At 36.7% G+C, this 18423-nt stretch overlaps 1 protein-coding gene and 1 pseudogene across 1 annotated transcript; both read right to left on the reverse strand.

The window, feature by feature from the left end:
- Positions 1–219: 219 nt before the first annotated feature.
- On the reverse strand, positions 220–17595 carry LOC150057848 (flavin-containing monooxygenase 5-like). Its single transcript, XM_090339792.1, has 8 exons — positions 17461–17595; positions 13665–13853; positions 12681–12843; positions 10556–10698; positions 8768–8967; positions 4471–4823; positions 4255–4327; positions 220–571 (listed from the first exon to the last, which is right to left on the reverse strand). Exons 1-8 carry the CDS (start codon positions 17593–17595, stop codon positions 220–222), a joined length of 1608 nt encoding a protein of 535 aa, XP_090195918.1.
- Positions 3308–4195, reverse strand: LOC150057849 (golgin subfamily A member 7 pseudogene; annotated as a pseudogene).
- Positions 17596–18423: the final 828 nt, after the last annotated feature.

The raw sequence follows: 18423 nt of genomic DNA on the forward strand, positions 1-18423 counted from the left end.
ATACTGTAACAATATGAGATAACCAAGGGACAGCAAAAGAGATGAGAGATAACATAGTACCTCAAGAACAACAATCATCTGATGATTTTCTAAAGCAGTTATAGTAGTTATAAATTATATTAACGTGTGCTAATTGACTAAAGGATTTGTAATGACCCACAATGAACAGAAATAATGCTTTCCACCACACGCTCGTTTATTTCCATTCAACATGTGAGTTTATCTAAAGTATGCTAAACCAGCAGCCAAAAATACCAGGCCAAAGATTGCCATCTTTATCCAAGAGAGCCATGAGGCCAAGAGGCTATCTTCACTGATAATGCGAGTTCTCAGGGGCTTAATGATTCGTTCCCTCTGGGTCAGGATGGCTCTCCGGGCTCCAGCCCATTTCCCTGGTCCCTGCAGACGGTACTGGTACGGGGTGCATGGGCCAAAGAAAACCTCCATGGCCAACTTTGGATCGGAGAGAAAGAGGAATGGCAGATTGGGCTTCACCCCCACCAAGGTTGCAATCTCATCCATGTATTCAATGTGGTCCACTTGGATGGTGTGCCGGGCTGTTTTCACGTAACTGAAACACAAGGGAAGAGATTTATGACATCCTAGAACTGTAAGACCTTAATATTTCTTCACTTCACAATAATGCACCCGAGAAGTAGGAAGCTCTCCTGACAAACCCAACACTACTTATCTGTGGAATGGCTCTGTAGACACAGAATCTGTGCTTCCCTGTCTACCTTCCCTTGATCATTTGATTTTGCCAGGGTGATTGAACTGCAGGTTGCACTTCAGAGTGATCCTTATCTGTGAAGATAATCATTTTTCCAAAAGTGTTTGTGATACAGTAAACATTTCCCTCTGCACTGTGTAGATAGGAGACTCAGTTTGCAGCTCATGTGTGTTTTCAGTTCAGGAGATTGGAATGCAAGCAGATAGTTACTAATAATCTGGCTATTGCCACCATGGGATTAAAGAGGTGATGAATGTTGTTTCCTTTGGAGAGTACAGTGAGTATAGTACTGTTTGGAATGTCAGGTGCTGGGTAGCTCAGTTGCTTGAGCTCTGAGCTTGAAGAAGATAGGGCATGCCCGGCACTGCATATTTTAAGAGGCCACAATTACAATGTAGATATTGTGGATTTGATGTTTACTATGAGTTTCATTTTCTGTATTTGGAAAGATAGTGTTTTAAGGAAGGAGGGCCATTTCCCAAGTTCTACTAATGCACTTTACAGGATGGTCACAGCTCAGTTCAGCTGCTGTTCAACATGGGGCAGGGTCGTGTATCATCCTGAAGTGATAGTGTCCCTTAGAGAGAGTGTCAAGTGAGTGACACGTGAGAGCCAGCATCTGTGCTACATGAACAGAATGTTTGTTACAGTGGTGGGCATAGTCTTCAATACGGAGTTTTTAATCTTCAGAGTTAAGTAGAAAAAGGTGTTTCAGGCATTGTCACATAAGAATCATAGTGTCTCCATTTTTATATCACCATTTGCTTTGTGAGTCATAGTGAAAATATTTAACATCTCTCATAGTAACACAAAGTAAAGTTTTAATGCACAAAGTAAAAATATCTACCACATCTTCCCCTTCTTTTAAGTATTGAGAATTGTACTTGAATACTTCTACTGCAAATGGTTTTTCAAAGTTTCTAACACTGATTATAAAGTACATGGGAAGCAGAACAGAGTGACTATGTTTTTATATGAAATCCTTTTGACTGTTGAAATAAAGTAGCATGGTGATTTATTAAGCTACTAATGTCTATGTTTTCTGCCTACATTTCTTCCTTCCATATTCCAAAGAATTGGCCAAGACTCTTCTTTTGGGTTTCATTACATGACCAAAATCATATCTTACTTGCCAGATATATCTCTCTTAACTTTTATTTCTTGGTTCCTGGGGGAGAATAAGATTAATGTCTTTGAAGGTAAAATATATATGTATATAATAAATGTCTGGACTGAAAAATTCTGGAAACCCATAGCAAGACTTGGCAGGATTTGTTTTTTTGTTTGCTTGTTTAAGAAAAGTTTTACCAATGTGTTAATATTTCAGCAAAGTTAAAGTTTTTGCAACAGGTTTAAAAGGCAGGCAGACACACTATTACAGGCTATGAAGTAACAAATGTGTTTTATATAATTAAATATTACATGGACAGATGGGATGTATTAACTACTAGGCTCAGAAATTAAATTTGTAAGACTAAATCTAGTATTAGCACCTAAAATATCTCTGAAAATTGGAACGTTTTAACTGCTTCATTCTCTAATATATTCCTTAACTTTTTCCCAAATGCAGTGCTCTCAAATCTTGAAAAATAATGGAGGACATAAACTCCAATACTAAGAAGGTACAGACAAAAGAACTAGAAATCTTGACTGAAGACTTGAGAGTCTCACATGGAAGTCACTTAACAACGCACTTTGCTTGAACCAAACCTAAAGTTTCTGTGTTCTGAATACTGTATATGAGGAGACTATGGATCAGAAAGTTTGTGAGCAGGATTAAAATTAGCAATATACAGTATTATTCCTATCAAACTTTTCTCATAAGCTATATTTTAACAAAACTATAATTAAAGTATTTATTACACCGTGTATTACACATTCAGGAACAGAACAGGGACAGTTATATGTTTGACAGTTTAGCAAACACTTCCTTGTGTAAATGAACAAGCAACACATATCACATCTTCCCAACATCCAAAGGAAATGCAAATCAACCCACATCTCCAAAGGAAAGAATAAACATTGCATTAAATACTGATTTAATTAGCAATAACTGCTGTAATAAAATAAACAACCTTATACTTTTTCTTTTTTTTAATTGAGCTTCAGCTTGAGAAACTGAACAGCAGGAATAAATCTTAAGGTTTGAATTATGGCAGAAATGGTAGTTCACTGAAATCTGGGAGATGCATTGGCAATACCACAGACATAATACGCCCCTCACCTGGAGAAAAGCTTTTTATCGATCTGAATTTTGGCTAAGATATAACTTCTTGAAGTTTAAAGCTACCAGGGAAACTGGCTCAAGGAATGGAGAGAACCAAGAACAATTTCTTACCTGGTAGCAGGTAAGAAATGAACTTTGCATCAAGCCCTCAAAACTGCATACATTATTAAATGGCTATGAATTTAAAAAGTGAAATGCTCCATTGTATTTTCTCAGAAGCTAATCAAAAGTTTGCAGAGACCTACACAATTTGGAGACACAAAGTGGATGCTAAGTGACTAGAAGTCACTCCAGGTGTGAAATTTTAGAAAGTTAGTCTGTGGTGTAAATGGCACCATGGCTCTGGCAGCAGATACAAAGAAATGATGCTCTAGAGAGGAGGTAGGGACACTGTGATTGGCCTGTGGACAGATGAGGGTTCCAGCTGGAGGTGGGATCTTTAAGTCTATAGCTTATCTTCCACTGCTCAAACCTCTGTCTTCATGAATGGTAATTTCAGTAACTCAAAGTCCTCTCTCAGTGGGATGTGTCAGGAAGTGGCCTTGGGGAGCATCTATCTTCTCTTTCTGTTCTTGAATATATTTGGAGACTTTTTCAGAACCTCTCATAATAGGTTTCCATGCACAAGAAGATGGTATACGCTGTTAAACAAGCCAAACAACCTTCAGGATATGACTGGCTCCCAAGCTTCTCTGCTTCTGCATAAAGGTTATTTAGTGTTCGAACTGTTTCTTCCAACTGCTGCCTATCAGTCCCGTTCTCCACTTCAGCGGGGAACTTGGTCTGGAACTGACAGCGTGTGCCGCTGCTGTAGTCTCCCTGAATGAACACCTTTCCAGACACGGGGCCTCATGGGGAGGACAGGACCGGCCGCCCCACCTCCTCTGCCCTCCAACTGCTGTCCTTGGCACGATTTCTGGGAAGTCTGAATTCCAAGATCAGCTCATCTAGATCCTCACCTCCTCAATGATTCCCATATCTTTCTTAATATTAAGGCAGCCAGAAGTCTACAAGTTTTCAATGTACTTTAGATTTAGGCCACAATCATGTTAGTAACATAATTGTGAAGCTTCCTGAATTGTGGTGACATCTCAGTGATAAAGATTGAGACTGAGGTGGAAGATATCATTTCAGATTCAATATGGTGTAAAGAAAATAAATCTGCTTCTAAGTTCTGTGCTATGAAGCAATATAGCATAGGACATAGAGAACAAATGTGATTGAGTGAGAGGACGCATACATTTAGGAACCTTGCTTTGAAATCCCCTGATCCTTATATTACCGATTCTTCACTTACCGTTTATCAATAGCCCTTTTCCTCTGAGCAATATCAGCCATCATGGTCTTTGTTGAGGGTAATTTGCTTAGCCCTAGAAAAGAAATATCCAGTCTGTTGGTATTTGTAGGAGACAGAGGGGGTACTTTTTGCTGGAAGGAGAAAACTGGTGTCAAGAGAAAGGAGAGTTGACTTTCAGTGAACTGTTAGACATTTCTCCAGCTTTTAATCACATACCTTTGAACACTTGTGTAGCCCAACGTGACTGGAGTTCTGCGATAGGCAGAATAATGCCCAATGGCTGGATGAGCCCAATGACAGCTAATGTTGGCTTCTCCAAGTCAGGAGGAAACATCAGTTTGTATAGAGACACTTCATTGTTAGCCACTTGAATCAGACCATCAAGGAAAGGAAAAGAGAAAGAGTATCCTGTAGCAAAAACCACAACATCAACATTCTCCTCTATAGTGCCATCCTCGAAAATGGCATCTGTTTCTGTGAACTCCTTCACATTAGGCTTCACTTGGACTCTTCCAGAAATTATGTGATTTGGCAGGTCATCACTGACAGTTGGATGCTGACTTAGAAGTCTGTATATAAAAGTAAAAGCCATATACAAGGACATGAGAAGGGGTAGCAAGTTTCGAGAAATAATGTACCCACCACGTGATGAATGTAACTGCATACATTATCCTGGCAGTAAAACAGAAAAAAGCAATAAGTACAATGAGAAATTAAAGCTAGTAAGATGGATTTTTCTCCTATACCTGTGTGGTCCTTTGTAGGCTGAGTCCTTAGTGGTGACCTCAGTTCTATATTTCTCCAAGTTTCCCATTATTATCTTGAAAATCATGTGTACATCTTGTGAATTGTGTCGTATATTTATCTTAGTATTAAAATATTCACACTTCTTAGAAATGAAAATGACACGTGACTGTGATTCCAGTTAGAACAGAAGTCATAGATTATGAGTCTTCATTTCCTACACAATTATCATTATTTATAGGCAAAACCCATGTCCAAATGAGACATGGCCTAGTGGTAGAGTACTTGCCTAGTATTCACAAAGCCTCAGGTTTTCAGTACTACACACAGAAAAAGGTAGAAGTGGTGCTGTGGCTCAAGTGGCAGAGTACAAACCTTGAGCAAAAAGTGTCCAAAGACAGTGCCCAGGCTCTGAATTCAAGGCCCAGGACTGGCAAAAAAAAGAAAGAAAGAAAGAAAGAAAAGAAGAAAACATTTATTACAGAATTGCCCACACATCTACTCAGATATTTATTAAATGACTACTTTGTTGTCTTAAATAACTACCTCAGGCATCAAGTACACATTGTTGAGAGCAAGAGTGAAGAAACAGAGAGGAAGAAGTTCCTTTGCTGATATTAGCCCTTCCTATAGACAAACATGAACACTCCTAGAAATTCTACTCAGAGGATTTATGTTTCCTCTTACTGGAAAAATTATGAGATTATGTTACACTCTGTCCACACAATCTTGGTTCAAAGAAGAAAGAGTTACTTGATAAACAATCCAGCAAGTCTACCCACTGTCTTTAATTAATTTTTACGCTTCCAAGAATAGTTTGTGGTACTTTAATCTCCTTAAGATCTCTTTATCCTTCTCTTTTCCTCTATTTCCCAAAATATGTTTTCTGAGTCTCTGAGTCTTCTTTTTTCTCTTTAGATTTTCTGTTACATAGGGGTGGTATTTTTGTCAGTTCCTGGGGGCTGTTTTCTGGCTATTGGAGACCCCTTCTGCTGCAGGTGGCATGATGCAAAGTGGACAAGCTCTCTACACATCAAGGTGCAGGAACTAGAAAGCTATTCATCTTTTGTTGAAGTAGTTGGAGAAAACCAATCCTTTCCCTTCTCTTATGGCTTTAGAGAGTGCTATTCATTTCATCTTTTTTCTAAACCTCATCAGTGCTAGGTAGGACACAGTAAATGAGGTCTCATGTGGACTTTTACCAGAATTTCACACAAAGCTCTTCCAAATTGCTGTCAGGTCTCATGTTGGAGATCCTTGAAATGATTTTTCAGGCACTGTTCTGCAGGAAAGAAAGACTTGCATAGAACTCAAAGCCTCAATGAACCCTTTTTTTCTTTACCACCAGCAACTGATTGGCTCAGGGACAGAGAGAAAAGAGGAATAACTGGGATTGGAGGGAAAGGGGCTCATATATGTGTTTTTCTGTTTCCAGAACCTTTGTTCACAACTTTTTCTTGTAATTAAACATCTTAAAGATTTGACTGCAATAGTTATGGGATTGTGTTTGCATGAATCTATATCTATATGTATAGACACTTATACATGAATATATGCATATGTGTATATGTATATTTATCTATTTACCTATCTCTGTCTCTCTCTATATAGATGTCTAGCTGTCTGTCTATCTCTGTGTGCTCATGCATTTCCATTCCACCTTATTTCCTACCACATTATCATTATTTATCAGCAAAATTCATGTCAAAATAAGATATAGAAAATATTTATAACAGAATTGCTCACACATTGACTCAGATATTTATTAAATGACTAGTCTGTGGTCTTAAATAACTACCTCAGGCACTGAATGCACATGCACATTCTAAAGAGGAACATATATATAGATATACATATATATATATAGAGAGAGAGAGAGAGACAGACAGACAGACAGACAGACAGAGACAGAGAGACAGAGAGAGAGAACAGAGAGACAGAGACAGAGAGAACATCAAAACATGTGGTACACCATGAATATATACAATAAATTATAAATTAGAAAATGCAAACTTGAACCCATTGCCTAGAAATAATATGTGTCTTGGGTGCTTCCTTGTTGTAGACCTCTCACTGACTTTGTTCTAGTCACAATTTGTTCCTTTACCTGCCTCAGTCTGCCCCAAACTGCTTCCTAGCTCAAAAACTTCAAGGTCTTGCAGATCTTTCTATGTAGATGTCTCCTCATGTCTCTTTTCATTGTGGCATTTTCTTGCCCTTTAAGTCTCAGCTTAAAGATCATTCTTAGAATTGCCTTCTTGATCATTTCAATATATGAGTTACATGCTCCCATCCCCACATACTCTTATCATGTCTTTCATTCATTTCTTTCATAGATCTCATCGTATTCTGCAATTTCTTTAATTATTCATCTCCTTCCATACAATGCAATTATTCTACCATAGTAAAACTAATATAGGATTTTTAGTGAATGAGTCAATAAATCCCACATTTCTTCATCTCATTTGTTGAAACATTTGAGAAATTTCTTTTTCAGAATTGCCCACATTAAAAAAAAGTTGGGTGCTGATGGCTCACAAGACTGAGACCTGAGGATCCCAGTTTGAAGCCAGTTCTACTAGGAAAGTTTGTTAGACACATTTCCAACTACCAAAAAGCCAGTGTGGAGCCGTGACTCAAGTGTAAGAATGATAGCTTTGAACAAAATAGAACTCATGGAAAATGACCCTGAATTCAAGGATTGGCACACACAAGAGAACATTTTGTCATATATGTGTGCATACATATACATATGTGTTTATGTATACATATACATATGTGTGTACATATATGTGTGTATGTGTATATGTGAATACGTGTATATGTGTTCAATCTATCTCTCAGTTATCGCTATAGCAATATTATCTCTGTATTGTTATAACAATTTTCAGGAGTGGGTAGTTTATAAAGAAATTAGATTTATTTACTCAAATCACAATTCTGAAGAACCAAGGTCAAGTTTCCCATCAGGTGAAGGCCCTCCTGAAGGAGAGGATCTTATAGAGTTTGAAGTGACTCAAGGCACTGAGAAAGAGTAAGGATGACAACTCAGTTTTCTCTTCCTCCTCTTTTCAAATCACTAACAACTACCTCCTCCTGCTTCTCTTCTAAAGACACAGCTCCACATATCATCAACACATGATCTGGAGATTAACTTCCCAACAAGTAAATTCTAGCATACTACTCATGTAAATATCATTTCTTCATCCTGTTTATTTTCTTTACTTAATTCTGCCTCTTAGTGACTACACTTTAGTATTTTACATTTTTGCTAGGAGCTAAAGATAATTTCTGAACCAAGAAGCCTCTTGGCATAAGATTTGGAGTCACATGGTTCTCTTGAAGAGAAAAGAGACTACAGAGATCTCTTTCCATATGAACTTGTCTGACACTTCCACCTGAACTTCAAGTAGATCAATTTTTCTGCTTGGGCCTCAGGGTATCCCACTCTGATGCCTGTCATTATATGTTCCACATTGCCTTGCCTTGATCTGTTTTTATGTCTTTCTCTGTCCTCTAATGTTGAAGTCTTGCTCAAGGAGGTGTTTCATATTCATGGGGGGGGGGTTGGCATAAAACAATTATATTTTAATGATTAATGAATGGATGGACTGTGAAAAGCAAACAATCTCATTGTAGTAAATATTTTGTGCATGTGCTTAGCATGAATTAGTTAACCAAAGTCCTTATCAATTGATGGCATCTTGAAGTCTGATTCCCTTCTATATAGACACATAATTGCATACATGAAGTCCCATGGTTATATCACCTGTGCTTGGGCTGCAGGCCATAGTGGGCATGATTGAACCTGGAGTTTACTATCTTTTCCAGATAGTTATTAGTCAGTGATGTAGTTAATATTTTCTGGAGAAAGTTATTGAACCGAGTGAAAAATGAACTGTCCATGGGATAACCATTCTTCCAAACACGGTGCAAAATCCATGATCCTCTTCTTGTGCTGAGAAACACCTGAAGGGGAAAGAAATAGAGCAAACTGGCAATAGCAAGAGAGAAACTTACATAATTTTTTAATACTTTACTCATTACTCATTTTTAAGACTCCAAGTATAGTGGATCTTCAGGGGAAAAAAATCAATGGCACCATTTTCTGCTTTTCCAAAGCAGTTACTGACTTCTAGTTATGCCTCTACTTCCACTATAACAACAAATTTTATGAAAGAAACTTTTATCAATGAAAAGTAGCATTTTTTCTCACTAGCCTGTATGCTTTTCAAGTATTATTTTGAGAGTATTTCTAGATACTAATATCCCTGTGCTTCACATATAAAAAGGGTATGAATTTATAAATGAATTAGCACATTCACTACTACATAATTTTAGATCATCTTGAAATAAATCGGTACATCTGAAGATGCCATCAAAATCTCACTGACAGCTGTTGAACAATAAAAAGGTTTGGAGATGTAGAAAGGAATAAAAGTGTTTATTCTGACAGAATATAATATTTGCATATGTAAAATACATAGTGAAAATCCTTAGTACAGTGAACTTGCACTAAGACTGATAGGAAAGAAAATCAGTCTCTGTTTGGCACTGGCCATCAGAAAAGGAAGAGATGAATGGAGAGGATGAATAAAGGTGGATATGGTCAAATTTCTTTATATGCATTATAAAAAATAGAGTAAGGAGGGCCAGGAGTTTGACCTAGTGGTAGAGTGCTTGCCTAGCACACACAAAGACCCAGTTCCTTGGTACTACATAGATAGAAAAAGCTGGAAGTGGTGCTGTGGCTCAATAGGTAAAGTTCCAAATTGAACAAGAGGTAAGTTAATGTGCATGTAGTTCAGATTTCTGAAGCAAAACTCCCAATGAGGATGTGCTAGGAAAGACAGGAAAGATGGATGTTAGTCCTCCTTTCACATTGCCCAAATCTGAAACTCTGATTTCTATTCAGAAAATAAAGGTCAACTGCTGAGAGTAACATTGATCAGGATATGTTGTATTCATAAGCTGCTTTGTTAAATGGCAACTACTTAGCATAAGTACCTAAAGGAAATAATTGAAAACTAGTAATAAAAACAGTAATATTATTCTTGGTTTATAATTTTAAATTCTTTTAGATTCTTCCTCCTACAATGCTTGGTAAAAATTAAAAGTACTGGAAGTAATCAAAAAAAAAAAAGAAGTAAAGTTCTATTTTTGAGTAAACCCAAGTACTATGTTCAGGCCCTGAGTTCACAGCCCCACGACTAGCAAAAAAAAAATAGAGCAAGAAAACAAGTTGAAATTGTTGTACAAATGAGGGGAAGATAATGGAGAAAGATAATGATGGTGTACATTGTATGCAAAAATGGAAAAGTCTTAAGGAAAGAAAGAGGATTGAGTTGCATATCTTGCAAACTCAGTTAGCTCAGTGAATAGTAGTCTGTGTCCCCATTGTCAATATGAGGGGTTTATTGTTTACATTTATTCTCTGCTCAGCCACAGTTCCATAAATTTCAAGGTCATTTCTGATCTTTCTAAAGTTAAACCTGTATTCCGGATGGCATACAAACACATAGCTTTTCATTTGTGGAGTTGTTAAAAGCAAACAAACCTGTTTTGCCACACAGCTGAGCTCCACAGCAATATCCACACCAGAATTCCCAATACCCACCACTACGATTCTCTTTCCTACGAAGTCCTCAGGACTTTTGTATTCTCGGCTGTGGAAATAGCAGCCTTCAAATTTCTCAATGCCTGTGGTGAAAATAAGATAATTGTTCACTACAAGAAGAAATTTCAATGTGATTCAATATGTAGAAAAAAGTTAAATTCTAAATAATCTCAAAAAACAAGACAGAGTCTGGGTCATTCAACTGAATACAGTTTTCCCTTGCTATCTTATGATTTACTTATTGCAGTTTCACTGTTTCATGGGTATTTTTAAAAAATACATAGAGTGATTCCTCACCTATTCTGGGAGTTAGGTTCTAGAGACTCCGACAACAGGTGAAAATACACAAAGTAGCAAAAAGTGAATATTGATGTAGCAAAAGATGAATATATATATACATGATGTCACATATGCCATATATATGATATCATATGATATATATGATCACTGCTACTTGGTAGATTTTTCACCTATAGCAGATCTTAGGAAGTAACTCCCGTGATAGTTGAGGGAGCACTGTATTTATCCTTGTCCTAAAATATTGTTTTGCATTTCCTAAACCTTAGAAAAAGGCCAAGTAAATTCTGAAGACTATGTCTATGTTCTAAGTATAGACTAATGACTTCAGAAAGCACTGATAAAATAGCCGTCTTGAAACTATTCCAAGTAAAAGTCCACAGTAATTGTACTATGATACCATGATCTAATTTTGTTCACTACTATATTAACTTTTGCAGGCTTTAATAAAATGTGGAAACAGAAAAAAAAAACTGATGGTGGTGGCATTGTTTTACTGTTCTTTAAGGAGCTAGAGGCCTTTTCCTCCCGTGGCATCTCTTGTGCCTCTATGACATGAGTGGCTTCACCAAGGACTTCACAAGAGCCTTCAGTCTGTGTCTAACATTTCCAGACTCTGTCCCCTTCCCCCCCTCCAACATGGAAATTTATCCAAGTATGTTTCCCATGCATCTCTCTCTTATAGGGATCATCTCCCAGCCAGGAAGCAAATCAAAGAGGCCAAAATTATACAATGGTTTGTTATATAACCTATAAATGTATAATAATTATAATTTTTTACAGAATAGATATTTGAACATTGAGAATATCACACATTTTTATTTTACAAATGTTTGTGTTGGTGGATAGATCCAAAAAGGTTAAGTATTTGCCATACGTAATTTACTTCATTGTGCACCTAAATCCACATTCAGATCCATTTAGATCCATCTGGGATTCTTCTTTTACTTACATTGATTCAATCTACAGGGACGTTTGGAAGAGCACTCAGAGGTCAAAAACTTCTTGAATGACTCTTGATAGCAATTGATGGAACTAGGGGATGGATGGGCACAGGTAAGGGAAGGGTGTGGCTAGTTGATGGGATGGAGACCATCCTCTGAGATGGGTAGATTTTACAAGCAGAAGTCAAAGGAAGCAATAAACAGCTAGTATGGTTTTTATTAACCAGTGAAAACCCACAATATATAAATGTTAATAGGAGTTTTCCCCATATTCAAAGGCTTCTAAATATGCAAATTTGCAGGCTATGCTTGTCATTTATCTCTTCTCTCCCCTTTACAAATTAATTTCACTCTCTGAAAATCAGGTCAAAATATTTATAAAAATTAAAAAGAGGGGACTGGAAGTATGACCTAGTGGTAGATTACTTGCCTGGCATACATGAAGCCCTGGGTTTGATTCCTCAGTACCACATACACATAAAAAGCCGGAAGTGGTGCTGTGGCTCAAGTGGTAGAGTGCTAAAATTGAGAAAGCCCAAGGATAGTGCCCAGGCCTTAAGTTCAAGCCCCAGCACTAGCAAAATTAAAATTAAAATGTGGGCTTTGCTCTTTATTGATGGCTATGTCAAACTATATTGAGTAAAAAAAGTCATTGTTCTGCATGTATTTGTATTTCAGTGTACCATACTGTCCTGTTAACATATATGTTGGACAGTTATTGTCACTAAAATTTTTTCATTGAACTTTAATAAAATTCATACTCAATCATTTTGCCCCATAAATGATGTATAAGAATCTCTGTGAACAGATTCTTTCAGACTCACCTGGAAAGGAAGAAATAGGTAAGTAGGGGTCTGTGTGATGTCCACTGCAGACTAAGATTCCATCAAAGACCAAGGACTCTTGTTTCTCATCCTTCTCCACAACAACCTCCCATTGTCCACTGATGGAGAAGTCGGCACGCTTCTGCACACTGCACACTTCGGTCTGAATAAAAAAGGTGTACATACAGGCGACCCACTTGATTTCTATTTCTAACTCCCACTAATAGGATTCATCTCAGGCAACATAGTAGTGCAGTTCCTACTCCTGCGCCTGGATCCTGGCTTGTTGAATTTGCCATACATTTCTAAGGTATCCTGGGAATTTTTGTTTGAAATCTATTTTTTCATCTAAGTAGAAACAGTTGAGATTTAACCTTGAAATAGCAGAAGAGGGGCTGTAGCCTCAGCAATGATATCTTCCTTCTAGGAGGATTTTCATGGGAAAGAAAACAGGATTCCTTTGGGTTTTTTTTTGTATTTTAACATAGACCGGTTCACTTTACATAGGCTTGGATTTTAAGTTTCAAAGAAGAAATAATATTTAACGAAAAATATAGAGCATAGATGTCATATGGGTAAATTGTAGATGCTAGTGTTATATTTGAGGAGCAAAATGGATGTTATTTATAGGAGGTTGGTTCTTATTCTATAGGCAATGTGAGTTGGCCAGTTTCTACTACTACTATTTTAAATTAGCAAATAATTTGACTGTAAGCCTGAGGGCTCTTTCCCCTCCTGCATGGAATAGGTTCTGATGAGAAAACAATTCCAACCTCATCTTCAACTGAAGTGATCAAAACACTGTTACAATAGAGGTGACAGATTTCTTGGGTGGAAATTCACTAGTAATCTTTCTGATCATAGCTCAAGACACCATAAATTGAATAACCAAGGTGAATGGGTCTCCATGCATGTACACACACACACACACACACACACACACACACACACACACACACACACACTGCTTCAGTTATATTTTACCTTAAAGCGAATGTAATTGAGAAGATTGAAGTGTTTGGCATACATCCTGAAGTATTCCATGAGTTTAGTGTTAGGCATGTAGTTGGGGAAGTGGTCAGGTATGGGAAAGTCACTGAAGCACATCATCTCCTTGGAAGTGTTGATTGTTACAGATTTGTAGATACTGGGCATTTTCTCTGAAGTATTATTCTGTAGGAGGAAGGGCCTCTTATTACAACATACTTTATAATTAGAAGATAATCAAAATATTTAAAAAAATCTCAGGTGTAATAAAGCAGTACATTTCCTTTTTTATTTGTCAGTCTTGGGCCTTGAACTCAAGGCCTGGGTACTGTCCTTGGGCTTTCTCAAGGCTAGATCTCTACCACTTGAGCCACAGCACCACTTCCAGCTTTTTCTGTATATGTGGTACCAAGGAATAGAACCTGGGTCTTTGTGCATGTTAGGCAAGATGAACTCACAACCCAGTACATTACCTTTTATATTTTTCAGAAAGTCGAATTCTGTGAGCTAAACCATTGAAAAAAATCTTTTGTTTTCTTTAGTAAATGGTGAAGTCACAAACATTAAGTAGAAAATAATAAGTTAAAGACGTATTTGAAAATTTGGAGATTACCATTAATAATACTACAAGAGTAGATATTTAAATAATTAATATTTTTTTAAAGTTGAGTGCCTGTGGCCCTCATGCCTGTAATCTAGCTACTCAGGAAGCTGAGATCTAAGGATCATGGTTTGAAGACAGCTGCAGTAGAAAAGTCTATGAGATTCTTAAATCCAATAAACTATGCAGAAAAAGCTGGGAGAGGTGCTGTGGCTCAAGTGGTAGGGTACTAGCCTTGAATGCAAAGTGGCTCAGGGACAGAGCCCAGGCCGAGTTCAGGCTCCAAGACTATGGAAAAAGGTAAGAATATTCTAAAGTAACTCCCCCCAAAGGCAAGTGAAGAATAAAACCAACAAGCACATGAATCAAAAAATAAGCAACACAGTATGTTAAAGGTCAATATATGTTAAAGCTCATTATATGCAACTACTCTAGTTAGCACAAACAAAATCCTAAATCAAACCAAGGTTTTTTATGCTAGTTATGAGAGACAACATGATATTGACAGATGGATATAACATGAAAAAGTGAGTTAAAAAGCAACTGAGGTATCTATATTAATAGCAAACGAATCAAATGCCACAGGAAAAAATAAATAAGATATAACCAGATATTCCTCATTATGGCCAATGGTCATTTCCACAGAAAGGTACAAAAATCTTAAATCAAATATAAGTATTTCAAGATATGCACAGGAAGTATTAATGGAATAAAAAGGAGAGCTAAATAAACTCATATTTATAGTCAAAAATTTAAATTCATCTAAGTAACTGATATACCAGAGCAAATATTTGTAAGGACATAATAAATTGACAAACACAAATATACCCTGCAACTTCATACATCCATTTTGATTTGTTTGTTTTTTCATTGGTTGGTTGGCTGATTGTTTGATAGAGACTCATTATGGAACCCATTATGGAGCTTCCTTGCCTCAGCAGGAAATGTGGAACATTACAGCTGGCTTTGTAATACACATACTTCAGAAACATACATGCAGACACATGCGCACACACATTATATATGTATATATATATATATATACTTTCTGATACTTGCCATCTACTGGACCATTTACAAAGTAAAAAATGATTCCAAGCATTAAAATCAGAATATGTTCTTTTGTTGATAGTGGGATGAAATTAGAAACGTATAGGAGAAACATAATCAGAAAAAGACCCAATTGTATAGAAAAAACCAACATATATGAAATGATCTTTTGATCAGGAATATATCACAAGAGTAGTAGAACATACATTCAACAGTGATGAAAAGATAAGGAACCAAGCTTATGAATTAAACAAACCAATGATTAGGAAAATGTAAGCATAAAAGTTCAAACTAGGTAGCAAGGAAAGGTTGCAAACAAATCATCAGAAGCCTCAAGTCAGAACCTAGATAATAGTAAAATACATACAAATCTATAGAAAAAGAAAATGATAGATGTAAACTAAAATCAATGAAATGCAATTTAATGTACAGCAGAAGATAATGACATGACCTTAATTTCATTTACTTAAGAAATGAATAAGGTTGACAAGACACCAGAGATATTGACCAAAAAGGAGGGGAGAGAAATAATAAATTATCAATATAAGGGATAGAAATAGAGCATCATTAAAACCCTTGAGAAGGACAGCTATATCAAATTTTATTGTAATGATAAGTTATTAAGACCAATAGTACATAATATCTAAAATAACCAGGTTATAAAATCAGCTTAGGACACCATCAATAGACAACTAGATAAAGAAAATGAAGGCTCTGTATTGGACAATTGGAGTCTATTCATTAAGACATGTGAAAGGGTATCAATGTATGTGAACTAATGCACCTTTTATCTGGCAAATATCATGTAACCCTTCTATTAATTACAATAAAAATATATGAAAAAAAGAATAAAATCCTTCGGGAAGTGGTGCTGTGGCTCGGGTGGTAGGGTGGTGGGGTGGTAGCCTTGAGCTGAAGAGCTCAGGGACAATGCCCATGCCCAGAGTTTGAGCCTCATGGCCAACAAAAAATAAATAAAAATATAATCCTTTGCAAGACAATGGATGGAACGGAACATTGCAGTGTTAAGGGGAGAAAAAGAGACCCAGAAAAATAAAAGTGTTTGTCATCTATATTTATAAATTAAATTCATAACAAGGCTACAGTAAACACCACTGTCTACCCAATAGAAAATGGCCAAAATAAAAATCATAACAATGCCAATGGTATTGGTTGTCATGAAATGGATATATTGGTTTTGTAACATTTTTAAGTATAATACTGCAATTCTCACATCACAAATGGGGTTGATTTGGAATGTGAAAGAAATCAGACATTAAGGCACATGATAAAAATAACCCCAAATCCATCAACAGAAAAATGAAGTATGTTCTTGCAGGTAAAAACTACACATTAACAGAAAGTGCAATACAAACTACTATTACAAACTATATCCAAGGGTGGGCAAGAGTAATTGAAGAAATAAAAGAAGTGGTAACACTGAGGATGTTGGTTACTGAGTAGGAAACAAACATTCTAAACCTCTGCAGATACTTAAATTCTTGACTTTATTAGAGGTTGCACAGATGTGTAAATATGTAACAGTTATCAAGCTCTATGTGTAAGCTGTGTCTACTTCATGTAGTTAATGCATGAATTATCCCTCAAGTTACTTTTAAGCATTGTATGAAAATCCAGACTTACTTGAAATTTCTGCAGGATTCATATCATTTTTTCCCCTTTCTTCCAAAGCCAGTGGTAACACAAACACAATGATTGGGGTAATTAAATCATTCTTTTTTCATATATTTTTATTGTAATTAATAGAAGGATTACATCATATTCACCAGATAGAAGGTACATTACTTCACAAATATTGATACCCTTTCTCATGTCTTGGTCCCCATTGCCCTCTTCCCCTCCCCCCCCCACATCTTGATTTCCCCCCTTCCCTCTCCTATTTCGAATAACCAATTAAGCATATATAAAATATACCAGATAACAAGGTGAAATACTGTAACAATATGAGATAACCAAGGGACAGCAAAAGAGATGAGAGATAACATAGTACCTTAAGGACAACAATCACTCATTATATGGCTTTTGTTAAACAGGACTGCTATTTGAGGAACCCATCTGAGTTGTTACAGCTATGTTAAGAGGTTATATATACTTACAATCAAATAAAGAATCCAGACTTACTTGAAATTTCCACAGGCCTCCGATATCATCGTTTCTCTCAAAGCAGGTGGGCTCCAAGTCCTCATCTAAGCAGCACTTGGTGGCACCTAGTCCACTAATTCCAGCTCCAATCACAGCAATCCGTTTCTTGGCCATAGTGCTTCAGCTGATTAGTAGAAATTAGGAGTTCTAACATTACTTTGTCCTAAGGACCTAAAATTGGCTTTCAGAAATCTTTGGCATGGACTGTCATAGATACAAAGGATACAAAGATATACAAATGTCACATTTTTTTTCTCCTCTTAAATTCTCCTCATAGTCAGGAGGAGCTGGTTACATAATAAGTAATAATACCATTACACCATGTGCAACAAGGGCAAGCAGTACAAATAAGGAAGAGCTGACTTGATAGAGAAAAAACTTAAAGGTATAAGAGTTAGGTTCGTATAAAACAGGAAAGTGTGTGTGTGTGTGTGTGTGTGTGTGTGTGTGTGTGTGTGTGTGTGTTTCATGTTGCCATTCCAAAAGGTGGAGACAATATTAATATAAACGCTGAAGCAAGAGGAAGAAGAGTAGGTGTGAAGAACTAGAACTTGCCTAGTAATCTTTGACAGAAGATTCAGGGCCAGGGTAGAGCAGAGAGAGTAGAGGACCTCTTAAAGCAGTCTAAAGGAGACAATCAAGCCAGTGAAAGCATATACCGTGATGAGCCTGCAAAAATAAATTCCACATATTGTTAGTTTTCCCTCTTTAATGATCCAGTACAAGCTGCCTGAAATTTCTGGATTATTTTCCAAATTTATGTATCGAATAAGTACAGCTTGGTTTTTACATCTATTGATATTGACACTTTTATTTGATATGTTTGACAAACGCTGGGCCAGGAGTTGGGCCTGTGGTTGAGGTCACAAAAATGGATTGGATTTGACATAGTTCTTGCCCTCAAGATCTCAATCTAAAGGGGGAGATAAAGCTAAGCTAAAG

This window comes from Megascapheus bottae, chromosome 10 (assembly GCF_031878675.1).
Source record: "Megascapheus bottae isolate mThoBot1 chromosome 10, mThoBot2.hap1, whole genome shotgun sequence".
Taxonomy (NCBI): Eukaryota; Metazoa; Chordata; class Mammalia; order Rodentia; family Geomyidae; genus Megascapheus; species Megascapheus bottae.

Coding starts and splice junctions, on each gene's coding strand:
- LOC150057848 (XM_090339792.1), bottom strand. CDS start 17,595: ATGGCCAAGAAACGGATTGCTGTGATTGGAGCTGGAATTAGTGGACTA. Junction 12,844..13,664: donor TCAATTACATTCGCTTTAAG/GTAAAATATAAC, acceptor TTTTTTATTCAG/ACCGAAGTGTGCAGTGTGCA. Junction 4,824..8,767: donor GGCCTGCAGCCCAAGCACAG/GTGATATAACCA, acceptor TTTTATATACAG/ACTTCTAAGTCAGCATCCAA.